The following is a 21,048-nucleotide window of genomic DNA, read 5'->3' as shown; positions in this document are numbered from 1 at the left end:
CAACTTTCTTTTTATTTCGTGAAACAGTCGCGGCATCACCGGAGCTAATGAAGATGTTGCGGGAATGAATAAAATTTCATGCCAAAACGAGGCGCGTGGGGTGAGTGTCGCGCAGGGATACAAGAAAAAGTCATATCCTTGGAGACAGTTGAAGCGATTTTCCACTTCTACGCAGCGCAGGGAAAATGGTGGAAACAGGCCACACGAACGCGGGAAATGCAAATGAAAACTAGCACACAGACACTCGCACACACACGCACTCGCAAACGTCGCTACAAAAAGGATATCGGTGCTACGTGCCGTCGGTGGTATCACCGGAGCGAACACGATCATTAAATCAAACTCGAATCAGTGCACAAATTGATCGGTGCAACGGAAAAGAGAAAAAAAATAAAGCATAAATCGATCGAGCTACTACTAAATAAAACTACAGACTCGAAAAAAAAACAAAAATCGACAGAAAACACCGATGCTCGTGGCATGGTGATTCCGCCGCGGAGGTTTTCCTTTGACTTCGTTCGTACCCTTTCGCCTTTGGCACCTGTCAGACCCGGATCACCGCGGTCACCTTTGGTGCCGTGTTCGCCCTTCTCGCCGGGGAATCCAATCTCGCCTTTCTCGCCCGGTTCGCCCTTTAGTCCCGGTGATCCACCGCGCATTCCCTGGATCGGTGCTCCCAGCATGGACTCCTGAGGAGGACAACGACGACGACAAGGGAAAGGTAATGGAAGAAAAAGAGAGCAGAAGGAGAAGAAGAAGAAAGATTTTTGTCCCGGTTAGAATCGCAGCGCACTATTGATTGCAACTTTCAATAAAACGACAGTCGCCGGAATTCGAGGGTGGCCAGAAGTTGCTTTGGGGTCCCACAAAAGAAACGCGAGCCGAAAGTGGATGCGAAACCACCGCGTACCCCTTTCGTTTTGCTACTTTCTCGCCGAGGTTCGGTGGAAAATTAAGGAGAAACGAAAAGAGCACGGTGCGCGGCTCAAGTTTGAAGTAGACAAAACACAATGACAAACTTTTGCCCTTCTGCCGTGAAGTGGGTCGTGGCTGTACGCCGGGAGAAAGAACACGGCATAAAGCGACAAAAGAGTTCCTCCAAAACGAGATGGGACGAGAAAGGAGAAAAAAAAGACATTGAAAAAGATGAAACGAAAACACAACACCGTCCACGGAAGGCCTTTTCGTACCCTTCCGATTTTGGAATTGTTTTCGCGCCCTACAACCTGCGATGCTCCGTAAAGGTTAAGCGAATGTTCTTTGACCGGGTCAAGAAGCCCTCACAGTTGTTAGGCCTTCTCTCGCAGCAAACGGTGGACAGCGCAGGGGTGAAAAAAACGACGAAGAAATGTAATTTTGTCCAAAGTTCAAACAGACAGCCGGAGAGCGCGCACCTCAAAGCGGACACACTACTACTTTCTATAAATTTCCCCCGGAACGGGAAGTTTTGCGCCGATTTTTCATTCACTTCGAGCCGGCCTGTTCGTTGGTTCCAGACGTAGATTTCGCCTCGCCGTTGTTTCGGTAGCAAAAGGTGACGTTTTTATATTGTTTTGTTTCGCTTTTTTTTGTTTTTTTTGGTCGAATGTACACCGTTGTGTGGGCGCTTCAACCCATCCCTTGCGAGCAGATTTTCCGCTACAATGTAGAACAATAGGCGAGGATATTGCCTGCAGAATCTGTGTGTTGATTGCGGCACCGTGTCCTAGCAGCCATTTTTCAATCTCCCTTGTTCCGTTGTGCCATCGTCGATTGTGTCGTCGTCGGGGCAAGCTGTGTCTTTATCACCCCTTCCGGCATCCGGTAGCAAAACACTGGCTCACACCTACTCTTTTTTTTCTCGTACACATACACACACCCACATACTCCCACGTAGCGTATCCTTCTCATAAATAATGTTTTATTGTAGCGCACATACACAACACTTCTCGCTTGGCAACGCTGGCCCGACGGCACCGGTTGCTTTGATTGCTACACGACGACGCCGGTTGTGTGTTTTTCTACACTTTGCTCCGGCTTTAGATTACACAATTGTTCCTCGACAACTTTTGCTCATCCGTCAAAAGGATTCCGGCACGTGTGTGCAGGTGTGCAGGGCCGTTGATGCCGGCAACTAGCGAGCGTTTCATGTACTTCGAGACGAACGGGACGCGGGCAAGTGTGTTGAATAAATAAAAAGGCACAAATTGAATGAAATTGGATTTGTCATATTCCAGTTCCGGTTGGGTTTGTCTTTGCCACCTTCACGGTGGAGGTTGTTCCGCCAGCTTAACTATCACGCGGTGCACGTTGTGTGCAGGGGAGATGATGGCATTTATGGTGTTACACCTTCTCTATTGCTCCGGTGTCAAAGATACCGCCTCGGATACGTCGGCATGCTGCTGGCTCTGCTTATCGTATGCTGCACCGTGTGAAGGTTGTATTACGCCGGGATTTCGGATACAGACACGCACCGCACACCCCGGTATTTAATTACAGGCAACTCGCTAGCGCGGGGAAACAGTTGCTCGCTCTTTTTAAAAGTTTGCTTACGGTCCTTTAGCCACAAATTAAATTTCATCCTCAAACAAGAAGAGTCCGTGCGTTGACTACCCCGTGCTGCACCGTGGCGAAAGTTTCCATTCACTCACAAATTCGCACCGGATAGGGAAAGTTTATCGGTTTGCCGGTGTTTATAGGAAACTTGCTCTTTACCGCATCGGTTGAAGCTGGTCGACGAATCGTTTTCGGGTGAGCGCTAGCGTGCGCTTTTCGCACCGGCACCCGGCAAAAGAACCGGCTAGAGTGAAATGAGTCGCATTCAACGTCCACCGGAGGTATCAATCCGCACGGAGCTGTTATTGTTTCGTTCTGATTCGTTAAAACCAGTGGGCTGTTTCCTGAACGGGGACAACATTAAACAACGCGATATTTCACAGTTCGCGCACCAGCGGTTGGGAAAGGAAACAAATAAAGGACATTCTAGTGAGAGCTGAAAATATACGCATACACCCATATCCCCGGCGGTTATACCTTGAACATCCGCGATGGATTCCAATTAGTCTAGAAATAGTCGGTTACAAAAAAAACACGTTATGGTAGAACAAAACAACAGACAGAAAAGAGATAGAAACAACTGGTGTGTTAGTGACTCGCTGAAAGGTAAGCTTTCGTTTGGTTAGGGGTTTTGTTAGCAGCTGATTAAACGCGGTAACAGGATAAAATGTGGATACTGGCCGATTCGAAGTGATACTTACATCGTAGTTCTCGGGAAGACCCGGAGGTCCCGGTGGTCCGGAAGGGCCCGGTACGCCGGGTGCCCCATCCAGCCCCGGTTCCCCCTTGCTTCCTTGGAGGCCCTCCGGTCCGGCAGCGCCCTGGTCGCCGCGGTCTCCCTTATCGCCCTTCGGGCCGGAAGCACCACGTTCACCTTGCGCACCAGTGACGCCCTGCGGGAGCGAGAGATAAGCAATAAGCGTTATTTTTCAAAATCAAAACCCCTTCCCCAAGGGGATAAGATGCTGGGGACAAAAAAGGACTATCGATCGTTCCGAGCTGGACCGTTCCGAGCTTACCGTTAGACCGGGGGATCCTGTCTTTCCCTCTTTGCCGGGCATGCCCTGAGGGCCGCGAAGATACTCGCGCAGTTTGCTGTCCATCTTTAGCTCCTCGATGATGAGCGATGCATTGCAATAGCACTGTCCTCCGTGTTTCCGGTTCGGCAGGGTGTCGTAGAGCTGGAAAGAAGAGAATGAGACATTAGTGTCGATTCGATGACCCTGTTGCGGACACTTAAACAAGCGCTACGACCGTCACCGGATGCCTTACCTGAGACAGGCGTTTCTGTGTGTTTGCGATTGCGATTGCGTTATTTCCAATAGATGGGTTTGTTAGCGTGGGAAGAAAGCATTAGAATAACCGACACCAAAGTGTACAAGCGCATTAGATAAGCTGCCACACCAAGGACGGCGGCGTTTCGAAAGCGAACCCGAATCAACGGGAGCTTCTCGCCGGAAGGTTCTCGCTTACCAACTCATCGCCGGATCCATCGCTGTCGAAGTATCCGCCTCCCTTGGGTCCGGCCGCCCCCGGTGGTCCTGGTGGACCCGGCGGTCCCTGTGGACCCGGTGGTCCGGGTGGCCCCCGGATGCTCTCCCCCTTCACGCCCCGTTCGCCCTTGTCGCCCTTCATCCGGTAGCCGTAATCAGGCGGTGGTGGCGATATCATCGGCGGCTCATTGAATCCATCGTCGTCGCCGCTTTGCTGTGTGGAGAAAAAGGACGAAAACCCTGGATTAAGTATCGACTCGAAAGGAGAAAAAGTGCAAAATGGTGTTAATTTTAACGCGATCACCTCCGCCCCAATCACCCAAAAGAACCCAAGCACGGAAGTCAAGCGGGCGCGAGCGCGCGCTCGCCATTATCGGCTCGCGCGGACAAAATTAGAAATCAAAAAAGGTTATTTTTAGGGTTTTTCACAGGGTCCTCGCGCCGGAAGAAATTCGTTGCGCCCGTTGAAACGGGCTCGTATAGCGTGGGCGTAGGTCCCGCCATCGTTTATCGTTTTCGGTCGATTGGGCAGATGAGCGGGATTAGCGTAATTAGCCGACGCGATTAATCGTTCACGGTTGCGAAAGGTCGCCATTTTGTGTTCGAGATTCGAGGAAAAACTTTCGCCCTTTTCGCAATCAAAGCAAGCGGTGACCGACCGGTCTAAGGCTCGTTCTCATGCGGAAAGGGGCTCGATAATTGCTTTCGAAGCGAAGCGGCCCCGCCTGTGCTGGGGAGGTGAATTTCTTCCAAAAATCATTCAATCGAAGAAGTTGCGTTGTTTGTGGTGTGAGTTTTGAAACACTTGCCGCCTTTGCGTGGACTTGTGCGTGGGTAAGTGTGCGTGTTACACGGTTTGGTAGCGTGTGCTGTTGCGAGTTGGTCCCGCTCATGGCAAAAGGTTCCGCTTAATTTATGCTGATTAGTCAATCATTTTCAGCTGATTGGGTGCTGTTTGATCCTCATTCCGGGCCGTTTTGTGGAGAAGGCCTCCCATGGGTCGGGTGCCACCGAATAAATGGGCAACGATTGTGCGCTACTGATTGGGCATTGATTTGGGGTCGGCTTCTGGACGGACGAATGTCGCGCGTTAAGAAGGAGAGGATTGAAATGAGATTACAATTTCTATTCATTTTAGTGGCGTGTTTCTCCACCGAAAGGCGCCTCCGTTTGCGATTGCGATTGAACGGCAAAACGGGTGCTAATGGGAAACGACCCATCGTTAAGGATCACGACTTTGATGTGCTAAATAAATAGTTTGTATTCGCGAATAAATCATCGTAATGACGTGCATTTTGGCCCTCGTGCAGGATACTTTTGCGAGCGAACGAACAAACGAGGCCAAGCCCCGAAGCGGCAACACTAAACCCGGCTTGAGAGGAGTGCGCTATTTGAGATTCCAAGCGTTTTCCTTCCAGGAAGGAAGAGCATTCCTCGCTAATCCGACCGATAGCTTCATCCTTTCCCATGCTTCGGGTGCTTAAAAATGCCTTAATGAGCGGCAAATTCTCACCGTATAAGCTGCCAGTTAAGCTTCGCGTCGATATCCATCCTTTTTGTTTTCGAAAAAAAAAAAAAAAACAATCCACCCTTAAAAGCTTCACAAGCTAAGGCAGCAGAAGGACCGCGAAGAAAAATGGATAACGAAAACAATAATAGAAAGAGAAAAAAAAAACTCCCCCGAGCCGAAGGAACATTTCTGTAACCGTGTCGCAACAGGGAACATGAAAAGCAAAACATTAACGCTCCAATAAATTTAAATAGCTTAGGGAGCGGAGAAAAAAAAACACACCACATTCTGCAGCCCTTGCGGCCCAGCTCAGGCGGTGGGTGAGCTGTTCTCTTTTTTCCTCTTCATTGGTATGCAGTTTAGGGGGGGAGAGTCCTTGCCCAAGGGATCCGCCGTCTGGCTTTTGCCTTGGTGGATAGCCGCTCGGTGTCCTTTTTTTTGCCAGCCCTACTACACGCTTCACCAACGGAACGAGTGAGAAATTATTGGCCGGGAATGCGGAAGCGACACTGGCCGTCGTCCTTGGGAGGAACCCGAGCGGAGAGCCTTGAGACAGAGCCAAACAAAAAACACACGACACTGGCAAGGACATCGAGATATCAACAGTAAAGACGGCCCACTCCCGTTTCATGGAACAGCCAGGGAACAGCCCACCCGAAGGATATCGTTTCAGGACACAGGATCGGTTTTGTTTCGTGTGACGATAGCAAGCCATGCGCCGTGCCGGTGCGAGCAAGGATGTCCTGTTTCTTTTCAGAACACCCAAATCCATTGGATTATGGGTTTAATGCGCTGCTTTGCGCCGCTCGGCCAAGAGAAAATTAAGAAAGTGCCCGGTCTCGGTGCAGATATATTGAAGCAAGAATGGTACACATAGCCCGGGGGACCGGATTGTAAGGCGCGTACGGTCGGTCGATGGGGCGGCGAATGGATAGTAAAACGCTACGGAACAAATTAAAATCCCAGCGTCCAGCAGCAAGTGTGTTTGGAAGGATAATACCACCGGCATGGCGGTTGTTGCCGTACCGCGCGCACAAGGACAAGGATGGGTACAAGAATTGGCAATTAAAAATCCCGCTCGCTTTCTGCGCTCGACTCCTTTCTTCTTGTACGGCTACGGCGAGATGGGTCCTTTCGCGTCGCTACCGATCGCAGCACAAGATGAAGGGACGAAAAATTGAAAATATCTTCATCGCTTCCAGAAGGGGGGTCGCGATATCGGGAGCGTGGGTGATGAAATATCTCCGATGGTTCCGTGGGGCCGCGTTTTCTGAAAGGACGCTTTTCTTGAAGCAGTGGTTTCTTGGAAACGGTGACGACTCCAACAAAAGCCAACCAAGATCCTGTGATCATTCGTCCGTCGCCGCTGTCGCGCCACTCGGACGTGAACGTTCAAATATTTGTTGAAGAATAATTAAAAGTTCGTCAGCAAATTGACAACGAGCCACCGTTGGGCTTTGGCCCTCGTAAGCTCCCGAGCGGAACGACACTCAAAGGATGGACTCCCACCCGCTCCAGGCGGCAGGTTATGGATGAACGGCGTTTTGGGCGAATTTTTGTTCGCCGTGCGCGAATCGCTCGAATTGAATCATCGCTCGGTGGCAAAAGGACGTTTAGTAAGGACACTCGCAACGGCCTCCTCCCCTGGGATAATCGTGGAATTAGGGCACGGTGCAATCTAGCCGAAAGTTTTGCCACTCTACGTTACTGGCGGTAATGCCATTACCGTTGATCGAGGTACTTCGGGACGTGGCGCTCAAATCTGGCATGCACAACAAACAACGGACCAACCCACCGGTCAGAGGGTCTTGAATTACCCTTAGGAGTGGCACCGAACGAACATTCTGCTGTCCCTGGGTTGCTTGGGGGGTAGGATCGTAACCTTAGGCCACACGATGATCCGGGCCCTTTCGCGGCCGAACAGCTGCTCGGAAATTCTTCCCGCGAGGATGCGGTTGCTTACCGGAAAGCCCTCCGGATTCACGCCGGAACGCTCCCAACACTTGTCAACACTTATGCTAACGTCTTCGCACCGTTAGTTAGCGTGCCGGACGGGTAAGTGTGTTGAAATAAGTTAATTAAACCCACCCGCCCGCATGGGACAATAAACTTGTTAATTTAATTTCTTCCCATTTCAGACACTTGGAGTGGCGTAGAGAGTGCTTTTTTCCGCAATGGCCACCACACACCCGGGCGGGCGGGCTGGTTCTCGGGAACTTTCGGTCCCGTGGGTCGAACGAAAAACCGCACATTTTTCTCGGCGATCGTGCGAGAAAAGCGAAAAGGATTATCCTTCGCCCGGTGGCGGCGCTCGGTCACCGGGACCACGGAAAACTACTTATTTAATGTATGAAGCGCAACTTCCGACCGCATCCATTTATGCACGTGTGTGTTCTCTACATCTCTCCGGGCGGGCCCAAAGCGGGATCAGTTCACGACCGGGAATATCTCCCCAGCTTCAGTCGGGCGCATATGTCGTCGCTTTTCCCGGTAGTTTTCGGTCCTCGGTGTTCGCAACCACAGAAGCAGAGTCTTGCGAGCTGCCGAGCAGCCGGAAGAGCGCGTCACAATTGAGCTTCCCGGGTCGGAGTGTCATATTTTTCTGTGCCACTCTTGCCACTTTTGTGGTGAACTCGTACAAAACGCAGGTGATAGAAGGAAACCCGCACGTGCGCGCGAAGGGACTAGTGGCACGCAAGAGAAATTGTTCACGCTGCTGGTAACATTGTGTGTGAAGGAGTTCCATTTTTTTGTGCCATCCCATCGAATAAACTCCAGCTCACAGACCCACGTGCATTGAAGTCAAAGGACATTGTAAAGAGCTGGTATTATGTCTTAGACAGCTATCCTACAAAGCAGCTTGCATCATAATCCACTCGGAGGTGATGCATGAATTATTTGATTTCGAACAATAATGCTTTCATCAAATTTGCTCATACTAGATCAGCTTCAAGTTAAGCCGCGTTTGTTCGAGCGTGTTGCCCGCGGCCACATAAAGCAAATGTATTTGCGGGCAGACGGCGAGTTTATCCATCTATTCTACTCCACCCGTGCGTGTTAGATTCGTTTGAGAACCCTCGCAAGGATATGGCAATATTGCGAGCTTACCGAGCGTAATTGTTGAGTGCGCAACAAAACACAGACATTGATGCGCTACACTGCCCGGTTTGATATGATATTGTGAATGATGAGCACTAGTTCGTGCTGCGGTGGACATGTGCCTTTGAGCATGCACCCTTTTACGATATGCTGAGGGCGAGAGGGCTAGAAACATAACCACCGCTTCTATCTTAGATTCAGCCCCAGCTAAGGGATTTTGCATCCGTCAATAAGGCTCATTGACAAGCGCTCATGGTCTCTTGTGTTGCCTGGCAACGAACGGGAACAGCTACTTGGGGGTGGTGGGTATCCTATTTGCTGCCTATTATCGAACCTCTGAATGGCGCGTGCTGGGAACGCGAGCCTGTCATACATTAGCTCCATCGCACCAGTCCCTAAAAGCTCTCGTTCGTGGTCGGCAGGCAGACTTTGAATGTGATGAAATTTGCCGAAAATTGGCCCTACCCAAGCTCACGCAAAGTGAAACCCTGTGGCACGTTATTAGACGAATGTGCGTGCTCGTGTGTGGGAAGCTTTGGTAGCGTTTGATCGTAATACTTATCTCGGAAGCCATCGACCGAAGGCCACCCTCCCAAAGCTCCCGTTTACCGCGCGCTCGCGTGCGAACCCAGAAGCGGGAGGATTTTTGCAATCAAAATTCACAACCTCAAATGTCAAACGAACCCATCCACTATCCTCAGTTGGCGGGCGTATCGGTTACGTCACGGTTTTGGCGAGAGGCTGTCAACATGTCAGTAGGCCACGCTCGCGACGCTTGCTGTCAGAGATCGACGTTCTTATCGACCTGCCGTTGTGGTTTGGAAAAAGGGGGCCACCCCTTAAAACCATCGCAGAGTGGTTGGTGTGTGTGCGGTGTTTCGGTTTTCGGCAAAGGTGAGGCTCATCCACCAAACACGGTTCCACACGACCCGCATATTTGATACGTTCTCTCCCGGGGTTTCGGTCGAGATGGTTGCTGCGGCACTAGCCGGATCTCCGGTGCGCCCTTTTTGCGAGACACGTCTCTCGGGAGCACTTACGATCCATCCGATTTCGTCCCCGCGATCTCGCAGATGGGCGGTTGGAGTTCCCGTGAACGGACCAGCTAGCAGGAGCCCGCGCGCGTTTCCACGCGTAGGGTAAGAAATTTAATTCAGGTACACTTTTCCGGCCTATCTACACATTCGCAGGCTCGTCGTGACGGGAGCGCACGAGCTGACAATGATACGCCACGCAACGTGCTTTGAAGAGCGAGTCCTTCAACCGAGTCACACGGTACGGTTCGTTTATCGGTTCGGCACGGTGCCCATGTCACAATAGCGAAAAGCTGCGGCAACAATGGGAAGAAGCAGCACCAGCACCAGCAGAGACGAAAGAAGAAGAAGCAAAAAAAAGCGCAACGGTTGATGATTTCCGCGAGTGTTGACGCCCACAAGCCACCCACCGCCCGAGGGCGCCCTTTTGGAAAAAGGGGGTTTGAGGGTTTGGACTTCCCGGAAGTTGTGCCAACGGTTCGTTTAGAGAAACGTGGCCTCCACGGGCGGCCTGTATCGATGTTGGCAGCCCTCGGTCGATCCGCCGGTATGGATGGATGCCGTTTGCTGGTGGGGTATAAATTTTATTGCCCAAGTCGTAAATCGCGCATTGCGTGTACTGGAACCGTTGTTTCGAGGGGCAGAGGGCCCGCCGGTTGCCGGGGTGTTTGTGGAACACCGTACCGTGGGATCGAGAACGTCCTCACCACCCCAAACACTCACCAGGCACGGTGGTGGTGCGAATGAAGGTAATTTTTGAGTTTTCCGAGCCGAAGCACGGGAGGAAATTGGATCCCTTAAATGGCGTTGTCTAAGCTTCTTTACGTCATGCCATCGTTAGGCTGGTTGGTGGGCTGCCGAGTGGCCTATCCACGTCACCCCACCTCATGAGGTAGGTGCCACCGCATTCTCATTCTGTACGCGGTACGTCCATAAACTGCGGCTCGACTGCTGCAGAGAAGCACCGTACAGCGTACACGCTGTCGAAACATTGTGGCAGTAACACTAACCGGGGCTTGCCAGCAGCACCCATCGGGCTGGGCTAATGAAGAAGGTAAGACAATTTTGAAGAAATTTTCCCTCTCGTTCGTGCGTTGAAGTGAGCGCTTTTCGCATACGTCCTCCTTTTCGGCTTTTTAGACGTTCTCGGAGCAACCCGAGAACGGAGTCGTACGCGCGTATGGCTGCGGTTTCGGCTCAAACTGCTTCCGTACGATATGCGTTTCAATGTCGACTCTCCACCCTGGTGGTAGAAATCACTGGATTCCAGGATTAATTGCACTTTACATAACATTTTACGAGGTGCACCCCGCCCAGTGGCGGCAAATGAAGCAAGTTTTCGAAATTGGATAGTTTGCGGCGTGCTACTGGTGCGGCGGAACTCGAACCCCCGGAGTTCATTTGATGAGTTAAGTGGATACCGCTTCTTGACCGTGACTTTATCGGGATTGTGGCATTTCAACGCACCCAAGTAGGGGGGGTGAGTTTTACGGGTCGGAAAACGGACGTATGGAGTTCGCTCAACCCGATGGAGTTGGACGATCGGATTTGCTTGGCTGATTGTTTTTTTTTTCTTCTCTCCTTTCCGTGACCGTAATTGGAGATTATCTTTTATCCGCACCTGTTGTTCGTCCGATTGGTACGCCACCGGCGATGGGAAACCTTTTTTTTCTCGCGTGCCTCCGATGTACCTCACGGCGTATCGCACCATTCGTCAGTTTCGCGTTGTTCTGGGGCCCGATTAATGAGGCACCGTCTAATTGGCCACAGCGAGCGTGCGTGGAAATGGCACCCGATCGCTTTTCATTCAGTAGTAATTTCGAGAACAACCCGGACAGGCCACAGCTGCTCATTAGTCGCATGTCGCGGACCTTTGGTGAATTCATTCAACGGGGGTAGCGCGCAATTAGTTTAAAATTTCTGTGAATCTCGAATGCATTTCGTTTCTGCGTAATGAGAAGTGAGGCTTTTGAGACTCGTTACAACAGGCAGATGAAAGCCTTCCAAATGCCGGCAACAGAATCATTTAATCATCACGAAAAGAATCAAACAAAATGATAATCTTACAGCGATATCATATTTGAGCGAATGGACAAGCGAACAAAGGGTAGCTTTATTAAAGTGGACCCGCTCGACGTGCTGTGCGTGCGAGGTAATATTTAACCTGGCCGGCCATTTCGTGGGGGCCACATGATGCATGCCTGCGCATCATTACGAACTACGGTTCGAATTCGAGGTCAGCGTTGCGATTAAGAAAGTGAGGCAAAATAGAACAGCAAGGGTGTGTTTCCTAGGAAAATCGGCCTTTGTGTGGCCGTGCGATGTAGCGGCACCCATTTTCATGATTCTTGCATTCAAATTATCACCAAATTCCTTTCCAATCCAAGCAGGCCATGGTGACCAATTTTCGAGGGGCTTGCCGTTGACGTTCGACAGTTGGCTTAAATCGCTTCGCTGTTCCTTTGTTTCCCTACGCACCGGAATCCATCGTTTCCGGGTATTTCTTGCGTGTGTGTGCCAGAGAGAGAGAAAACTAAATGACAAGGATCGGATGGATGGTTTCCGGCTGCGAGCTGGAGGAAAATTGGTGCCAGTTCGTAAACAGGTGCTTACGAGCTTCGGTGCGCTCTTTGTTGGTTTTCACTGGGATCGTCTTTTTTGCCCTCCCATCCAATCGCTTCGGTCAAGCTTGGGGTGGACTTGGGGCATGTTTTGCGTGTCGTAGGGTTTTTTTATTCCTGCCGATCCCCATCTAGCCGTAGCAGGGAAATGGATATGGGCGAGAATTTTGATGGGGAATAAAAGGAACAACAAAAAAACTACCCCAAGACATGCTCACTACGGCCGTTGCGCGAGTGTCCCGGTCAGAGTCCTGCAGGCGAAGGTAAGGGTAGAGCTGATTTTATTAATTTTCCGTCCTTATTTACGTTCCAATGCGGAATCGGGGTTCGCTTTTCCGGTACCTTCTCAGCCGGCTCTTTGTGGAGGGGCCCTAGAGTTCGGACTGCTATATTTTGCAGCCACCACCATCGAGAAGTGCAGGGTGTTATGCGAACCGCGGTTCACACGGCGCTCTTTCTCTCTCTCGATTGGCCACTGCGAACAATGACCGACATGGGGGCTCAAGGATCGTCGGGATCTTTGGAGCTTGGGCCGGTTGAGGGCGTAATAAAAAAAAGGCAACAACGGCCTCATAAGAGCGGCAACCGGCCGGTCCCGGTTTGGATGAGGGTCCCGAAAACCCAAACCCAAACCCCGGAGGCGTTGCTGTCCTAAACAAATTTAATTAACTTCACCCATCGACGGCGGGGCCCGGACCACGATCAAACACAGTTCTGAGGGATTGCCCGCTGCCCGCTGCGGCTGCGTTGGCCATTTTGTTTGACGAACGGACCCGAGCCGAGTTCGAGCGTACGGTGGACGGAAGCAAAGTTGCCGAGGTATCGCGCCAAAGCTCAACCCGCACGCATGTTCCCGGGAGAAGGTTGAGACGACGCAGCGACCGCACCGAGAACGGTCAGTCGAAGTAAAACAAACTGCGCCAACGTCCAACAACCGAATGGGGGAGGCGGCCACACAAGGAATGAAAATGAACGTGGCATTAATAATAATAAAAAATATATATATAGTGTATCCAAGTAAATGATAAAGGAAACGCTTGCCCTTCCGGCACGCAATCCGAGGCAGAAGCGAAAGGACTCTCGTTACGGCGAAAGCCCAAACGCCCGTACACAATGGCAACAATCTGGAAGCTCATAATTTGCGAGGCGCTCATTTGAGTTACGACGGGCCGGCATGAGAAATTGACCCTTGGAGTTTGGTCAAAATAACCGGAAGTGAGGACAGTTTGGCCCGGTGAAGGATTCTCGTTGCGTTCCTTTCACCGAATGCTGGTACAATATTGCGTGGCGGGAATATTGCGCAGCTGGTGAGAATTTGCTTGGTTAGCGTGGGGTTGAAGGTTGCACAAGTTTTTACACCAAAAAAAAATGGGGGAAAATTGAAAACACACAACGCCCACAAACGCGGGGGAGATAGAATTTTACTAATGAATAAAAAACAACGAACGAGCAATCTGCATTACAGCCCCATTTTTGTGATTCATTGCTCACAGCAGTTGTTTAGATTGAGTGCAGTGGCGGGATAAAAATATTCTTAATAAATTGCTAGCACTCGGTGCCAAGCGGGCTGTATCGATGTCAGTAAACGTGCGCACCGTGATTGGTTCATTTTTCCATCACAGGCTTTTGATTGAATAACGCGGTCAATAAACCGGACTCAGTAATTAATTGGTGATGGACGTTTTATGCGAAGGTGAGCGCATGTGAATTGTATGATAACTGCATCGATAGCCAATGGCAGGAATACACAAAAAAACACATACACACAGTCATAACACAAATTAAGTCGCTTCCGCTTGAATGGCGTGCGTTTAATTCGCTGTTTGACAATTGTTTGCGCTCCCGGACGTCAAGCCTAAATGGATGCAATTTGCCTCGGTTGCGTGTCGCTGGCCAATCTACTTAATTCGATGCGTGCCATGCAATGACACGCCCGATTCACACTACCAGCATTCGCATACGGGAACGGGGACGCAGTTCGAGTGATAATTTGAAAATTTGTCCCACTTTATGCGAGGGCACTGTTGTAAACAATGACTATATGTGTCAATGAATCAATCGATTTCATGGTTGATATTCAAAATGAAGATTATATTTTAATCAACAAATCGATGGAATTTACGAATGAATCTAGAAACGATTTGATATTCCGATGTTTTTCATCAATTTGGCATCAATGAAATGAGTCACAGACCGTTGATTGATTTCAAATGAATTGATAAAAAATTAAAAAAAAAAATCATCAAATCAGATATCACACTGATTTTTAAATGTAGCAAAGAGAAAAAGCAAACAAAAAATGGAAAATGTTGACTAAAAATGAACCTGAACGAGAAAGATAATCACTGCCTTAGCAGTGGCTTAACGGTATCGTGATTATTTTACGAACAAAATGCGAAGCACAGCAGAGATGAGTTAGTTCAAATGACGTGGCACGAGTTAGTGTGAATGGATGGGAGCAAGCCGCTGGCGTTTACGCACGAATAGATTTTCTTTTGGCTCATGCACTACTTACATCGTACACCATCTCGGAATTAAAGTCATCTCCGAGCTCATCAGTTGCTTCGAATTCTTCGTCAACCTTCGACAGTAAACATCGGTTACAAACAAACATAAGATTCACGTAATGAAAAAAAAAAGAAAAAAAAATTGAAACGAAAACAAAACAAAAAATAAAATTAATACAACATATATATCACAAGGTAAAAAAAAACTTATAATCATAAACAAACTGAAAATAAAACTAAATCGATCGATAATTTCAAATCAAACCAAATCGAATGATTTTTGAATAGTGTGAGTGTAAAAACTAAACCTATGCCTTTTGTAAAGGCTGCTACCGATAAGAGGCCAATCTCGTTTGATCTCGTCTTTCCATAACTGATACTGTACCATCCCGCTATTGGGATTATTTCCCAGTAGTTGCGCGATCACGTTTCATCCCGCACAATGACTCCCTTCTTTCATGTTCATTTAGATCATCGCGTACGAGCGAGTCTAATCAAAATGAATGCATTTTCCCCGTACGGAAATGGGAAATCGTAAATGCATACCGAGAACTCGATAGCGCCGAACCATGGTCCGAGCTAAAACACGCAGCTTACAGCAGCTTATTCCATCGAATCGAATTAATTGCTCCGATCATCCCGTGCTGCTGCATCGTCTTAGTTGGCTTGGCTTTGGGCTTTGGGCATGGACTGGCCATACTGGCGTTGGGCGAAATGAAAAATCTGTCTAGGTCATCAAGGTTTCCGTCCTACCCAGAGATAGCTCGATAACCAGATAATCGATTTCTAGTAGAGCGCGTAAGGAAAGGCAACGCCATACCACCTACGGCAGCACCATCATGAGCCAGGCAGCTTGTTACAAATTCAAAGGAATAGCAAATCCTCTTGCACTCGTCGGGTGCGGGACTCAGAACGCGTGTGGCGTTGTGTGTCCAGTTGATAGAGAACCACCCGCAAAGATGGAGAAATGGAGCCACACTCGAGGTGCGTATCGTTCTCTTTCTTCTTGGGACGAAAACCACCCCAAATCGGAAATGGGGCTTGTTTGACGAAGAATCACCATTGATCATGTACGATCATGCGTCAAAGGACGAAGAAATGAGAGGAGAAAGCGTATGGATTTTGAAGGGAAAATTCAGCACACACGCAGGGTGTTTGTGAATGGGCATTCTGGTGAGTGTTCTGAGACGAGTAATCGAAGGCGTCCTTCTCGATGGCCTCACCGAGCGGTCGATGCCGAAACCGGGCCCGGGCACATGACACGGGCGACCATCGACCGGTCGACCGGACGGGTGTGTAAACGGCAAATAACTGCAAGGGATATTCCATATCCGACCGGGTAATAGTGGTCAAGTCACGGGGGCCAGTTTTCCGTCCACGTTCGGCAACGTTCGATACGCTCGATAGACGCAGCACAGGGACGGCTCCAAGGATGCGAAGTGCGATTGGGCGACCACGGAGAGAAGAAGGTTAATGGGTTCTAGGTCACTTGGAAGGAACTTTATCACACTTGCCAGATGAAATATGTTCCTTGGGCGTGGGTGAACCCCAATTCAATTGGCAGTGAGAGGAACGGCACGGTGCGCCGATGCTCGCAAGGAGCAAGTTTGCATGCACGCTTGGAAGCAAAAGTTACCCCGATCGAGAAGAGTGCGGTTTGCGATAGCATCGAGCTGAAATGACCTGCAGCAAGGAGAAGTAATATAGCGCAGGTCCTTGGGCTATTTAGGTGAAAATTAAAATTTACCTCAGCAAGCGCTGCAGCTAGCCGAAGACGAAGAAACAGCTCGGTAAAGTTTATGCCCGCTTGCCACCGACGGAAGGGACTCGGTTCGCAACGAGCAGGAAACACGCAAATCGACCGTACGGTGATGAAAAATTTCACCCTTTCAAGAGAGGTGCGCCCGAGTGGACACTCCATTTGGTGGAAGAAAGGGCACCCGCGTGCGAACGGTCGGTGGGTTGGGAAAAAGTTAGCAAAATCACTGCCACTGACTTATTCACTGACGGCGTTAAGGATGAATGTGCGTGAGAGTTCCTTCCGGCCACTCCACGGTTCATGTTCCGGCCGATGGTGGGAAATTAATTTTCCAACAACATTTCCGATTCATCACTCTCGCTCGAGTGAGAAAACGGAAAAGGTAAGCGCGCCGAAATGGAGATTTGCGCCTGAAACACATTTGCGAACACATATGGACGGGACATCCGGTGCCACGCGGAGAGGTCAGACCGGAAAACGGATACAAATGATGATGGAATGGATGACTGATTCCTTCCACACACACCCCGTTGTTCCGGGCGTGCGCCGATCGAGCCAGTTTCGAGGAGAATACATCATTCCGCACAAATGAGAGCGCACGTGGAAAGTTTCGCTTCATGAATAAAAACACCAGCTCGAGTCGAGTGGTAGTTTGTGATGGGAATGAAAAGGAAAAGAAAGCCATAATACGCCTGAAGGAGAGAGCGAGAGAAAAACACGCAAGCGAAAGGTGGTGCCCATCGCTTCGAAGGGTTCGGGTGTTCTTTTTGTTCCGCTCGCTGAAGAAAATCGTACACCGGCACCGGATGGAAACTGGCCGAATGCACAAATGGTGGATGGAAGAAGCAAAAAAAAAAACGACGACGCAAATGGAAAGCGAGCAAGTGCCGGGAAATATTACAAATCTTCGGCAATAAATTTCACTCCTCCTCGCGGGAGCTTTTCCCAAGGCTTAGCGTCGGGGAGCTTTTCTTATCGCGCGCGCGAGCTCTAAGAATCCTGCTTCGGGTGAGGCGTTTTTTTTGTGTGCCTCCCTTCTTGAAGCAGTGATTTGCAGCTCGAGAAAAATGGAGTACACGAACGATGCGGCAGGGAAGCGAACGTAAGTGAAAGATATTTTAATTTGCTACATTTTGCTACCTCTTGCTGCTTGAGCACGGCGAAACGAGCCCTTGCCATTCCGGAGGTGGCAAGCATCAGTCATGTTTTCGCTTGCTCGCACGGCAGGCACACACATTCTTCTCCACACGCTCAATGCCGGACTAAATGGCTTCGGAACGAGTGCGCGTGTGTGTGTGTGTGTCTGTGCACACAAGGACGAGCCGTGGCTTTCCCGTGCGATCAGCCAATTGGACGAAGTAGTCAAATATACTCCTGCCAAGTGGAAGCAAACAACATCGGCACACCATGCGAATGTGGATGGTGCCGTCGTTTGCTGACGATGATGAGGATGATGAGGATGACGATGATGATGAAAGAGAAAATTTCCTTTCATCCGTGAATGATTTAAATCGAGAACCGTTTTGCGAGCACTGCGCCACCGAAGCAGAGTGGCGCTCCTCGCGAGTGGCACGTGTCGTTCGCCGGATGGAAAGGGGTTTTCCTTCGTTGCTAAGCAGGTTTCTTTGCGCGAAAATTTGAGTCTTCGCAATTTCGTGGGAGTAGGCAAAGCAAGGGGCAGCAAGGACAAGAGAAAAAAAAGAAACTGCGGCCAATTTTTCATCCCCAAGCCACCCTTTTTTTTGAGCTCGAGCTTGAGCTTTTAAAGTGTGCACCGTTTTCTTCCGTCATGTTTCCTTTTCAACTGTTTCCCGGACCATAGGGGTATGTAGTAGGGTCGGGAAAGAAATGCGCGAAGAGGATTGGGTACAGGAAAAAGCACTTCTCGAATTTGAATCGAGAAGTGCGATGGAAATGGTGGCGACACCGCCGGTCGCCCGCCTCGGACGAGTCTTCGATTCATCATCATCATCGTCGTCGTTGACGCGGACGACGTTGACTTCATTTCACGTGACAGTGCTCGACGCGCGAAACGAACCGAAATCCTCGCCCGATGCTTTCGTTGGGCTTGTGGTATTGCTTTTGATCAAAATTAAATTTCATTTCGTATGCACGCCCGTCCGCACTGAGGGAATGGGCCGGAGGATGATATCTACTCGCTCCCGGTTGACCGGGAAGGGGTCGTCGAATTAAATAATATGGATGCCGCATTTGTCGGTACGGAGCGCAAATATTTTATGCAAACAAGCCCGTCGCACGGCACCGAGCGAACGTGGCAACACTGCCACTGGGAACGCTGGTCTTGAAGCGGTTGCTGCCCTCGACACTACACAATCGTGCGACTTTCTGCACTTCAGCTCACTTCAATCTCAATCATTCGAACACGCCAGAAGCGAGAGCAATTGGCGAGGGATTTTTTTTTCTCTCCTTTCGCTTATGCCCTTCTTGTTTGCCCTCTCCCAGGCATTGGGGCACGCTTTTTTTTCTCCACCAGTGTTGTCGTGAATGTCTTCTCTTTCTTTAGGGTTTTGCTTGCATCAAAAATTCGTCACTCCGCCAATGCGCGAGTTTCGGTTGGTGTTTTGGGTTTTTTTTTGCGTACCTTCGTGTTGGCTTGGGAAAGAAGCTGGCTGGAAAGAAAAAGGGATCCTTCACGCTTTCCTCGCGTCTCCGGGGCGGCTCTTCGGTGCGAAGGACCTACCGCACAGCCCAAGGAAGAAGTTCATTTTATAAATTCATTATTTTTGCACATCACTTCCTTCTCGGGAGGACGACGCCGCCGAAGGAGCGAGCGTGCGCTGGGGAAAGTGTAAAAAATGATCCAACCCCCGAGTTGGCAGGAATCATTCACGATGGAACGATGGGGATTAAGCCGCCGCCTCGGTATAGGTGCTCCGAAACTTTTCGGAACCAACGTTGCGTTCTAATGAACGAAAAAAAAAGAGAAGAAAATACCCGTGCCGGTGCTCCTTCTCGAGGATCAACAAAAAGAGCTTTAATCCTTTCTTCATCGAAACACAATGAGGACGTGGATTAGAGATGCGATCACTACTTGCGGCACGGAAAACCCAAGCATGCCATGGAGGATTCCCTTTTTACAATCATTCGTTGAATACTCGAGTCTTTTTAGAGCCTTCAGCCGACACACCATCGCCGGGAATGCAGACAAGCTTCAAGGATGCTTCGGCACGCGTTTGGGAATTGTTCCCAATTTTTCCTCCCAGCTCGTTACGGTCGCTAGGGAATAAAATTGCACTTCAGAAGACGTCACTATGGCAGCGCCAGGACCTTCAGACTAACCGACCGCTTCACAGCTCGGCCAGCTACTAGCTGGGCGAGTCGAAGACACGCGGCTAGCGTACTGGGTCGCCCTGGGGCGGCTTTCCCTGAGCGAGGGCGTATAAATTTCGCACTTTGCGAGCCGCCTCAATCGATGGCGATGGTGTGGGGGAGAACCTTCGGGTCCGCTTTTCCGTGGGCTGTGCATAATAATGTTGTAAATACAATTTTGCCGATCACGCTCACGGCGTGGGAGGTGGGATTGCAATATTTTATCATATTTTAGATTCCGACTCTCACCACATCTACGGCGTGGCGGGGTTCGGGCACCAGTTTGTTCACCGTTCCAGCGCAGGAACTGGAAATGAATGCGCCCACCCACCCACCACCGTCGCAGCCAAACTTGACGCAGACAGTTATTTGTGTTTTTGAATCGGCGGTGAATGGAAAATTGATTCTGCCTGTTTTCGTCGGAAACGGTGCGATGGGATCGAATTTCTTATTGCCATCGTTTCCGATTCCATTAATTGGCTCTTGTAATAAATTACCATCCTGTTGAAGGTACCACCCACCATTCCTTTGCAAGGATCTACCGTTTCTGACACGCGCTTCAGTGCGGCATCATTTTTCATTCCTGCTTTGCCGGCCCGCTCAATATGACCCCGGGAAGAACAGTCCCGGCTGCGGATTCGTACCGCGGCGAATCGTGCGTGTGAAAGCATATGCGAGCTCGAGCGGGTGGTGACGCGTGGGAAATGTAATTAAAAAGTTTAATTAAAAACTTATATTCACTTCCGGTCACCGGCGGATCCGTTTCGGATGGAGCAGCAGTACATTAAGCTGCGCCACATCACGCGTCTAATGACTTTCGCCGTCGACAGACGGGTGTGTGTGGGGGCGTTTGTGTTTTTAAAAACCGATTTATATTTCTACGCTCCACGCCTCGGGAGCACCGTCTATTTATAGTGTGATCCCCGCGGGTGTAAGATGTTCGCTCCACAGGAGAGCTTTCGTTCGTTTCGAGTATTTTTTCCGGGATGGCACGGTTCCCTCTTCCAGCTTGGCACAAGCCAGCTTGAAAGCGAGTGGAAGGAAATTACCGCAAGGGGCGAAGGGGCGCATGATGGCAGAAATCTAATAAACACTGCATCCGGTTCGGGCGACCCGCAAGCTGCCAAGGCGAGAGTGTCATTTTGGTCACGTGGCTCTCA

General features: G+C 50.0%; 1 protein-coding gene across 1 annotated transcript in view; it reads right to left on the bottom strand.

Annotated features, from left to right (window-relative positions):
* Positions 1 to 21,048, bottom strand: part of LOC128724611 (collagen alpha-1(XVIII) chain) — a 185,058-nt gene that overhangs the window by 30,224 nt on the left and 133,786 nt on the right. The window contains exons 5-11 of the mRNA XM_053818333.1: positions 14,808 to 14,873; positions 4,009 to 4,242; positions 3,808 to 3,822; positions 3,555 to 3,716; positions 3,237 to 3,428; positions 3,013 to 3,042; positions 525 to 689 (exon numbers count right to left, since the gene is read on the bottom strand). Of these exons, the coding sequence (XP_053674308.1) occupies positions 525 to 689; positions 3,013 to 3,042; positions 3,237 to 3,428; positions 3,555 to 3,716; positions 3,808 to 3,822; positions 4,009 to 4,242; positions 14,808 to 14,873 (864 nt within the window). The remainder of the gene's footprint in view (positions 1 to 524; positions 690 to 3,012; positions 3,043 to 3,236; positions 3,429 to 3,554; positions 3,717 to 3,807; positions 3,823 to 4,008; positions 4,243 to 14,807; positions 14,874 to 21,048) is intronic.

The sequence above is a fragment of the Anopheles nili genome, chromosome 3, assembly GCF_943737925.1.
Source record: "Anopheles nili chromosome 3, idAnoNiliSN_F5_01, whole genome shotgun sequence".
NCBI classification, from domain to species: Eukaryota; Metazoa; Arthropoda; class Insecta; order Diptera; family Culicidae; genus Anopheles; species Anopheles nili.
This window is presented reverse-complemented; position numbering and strand designations above follow the sequence as displayed.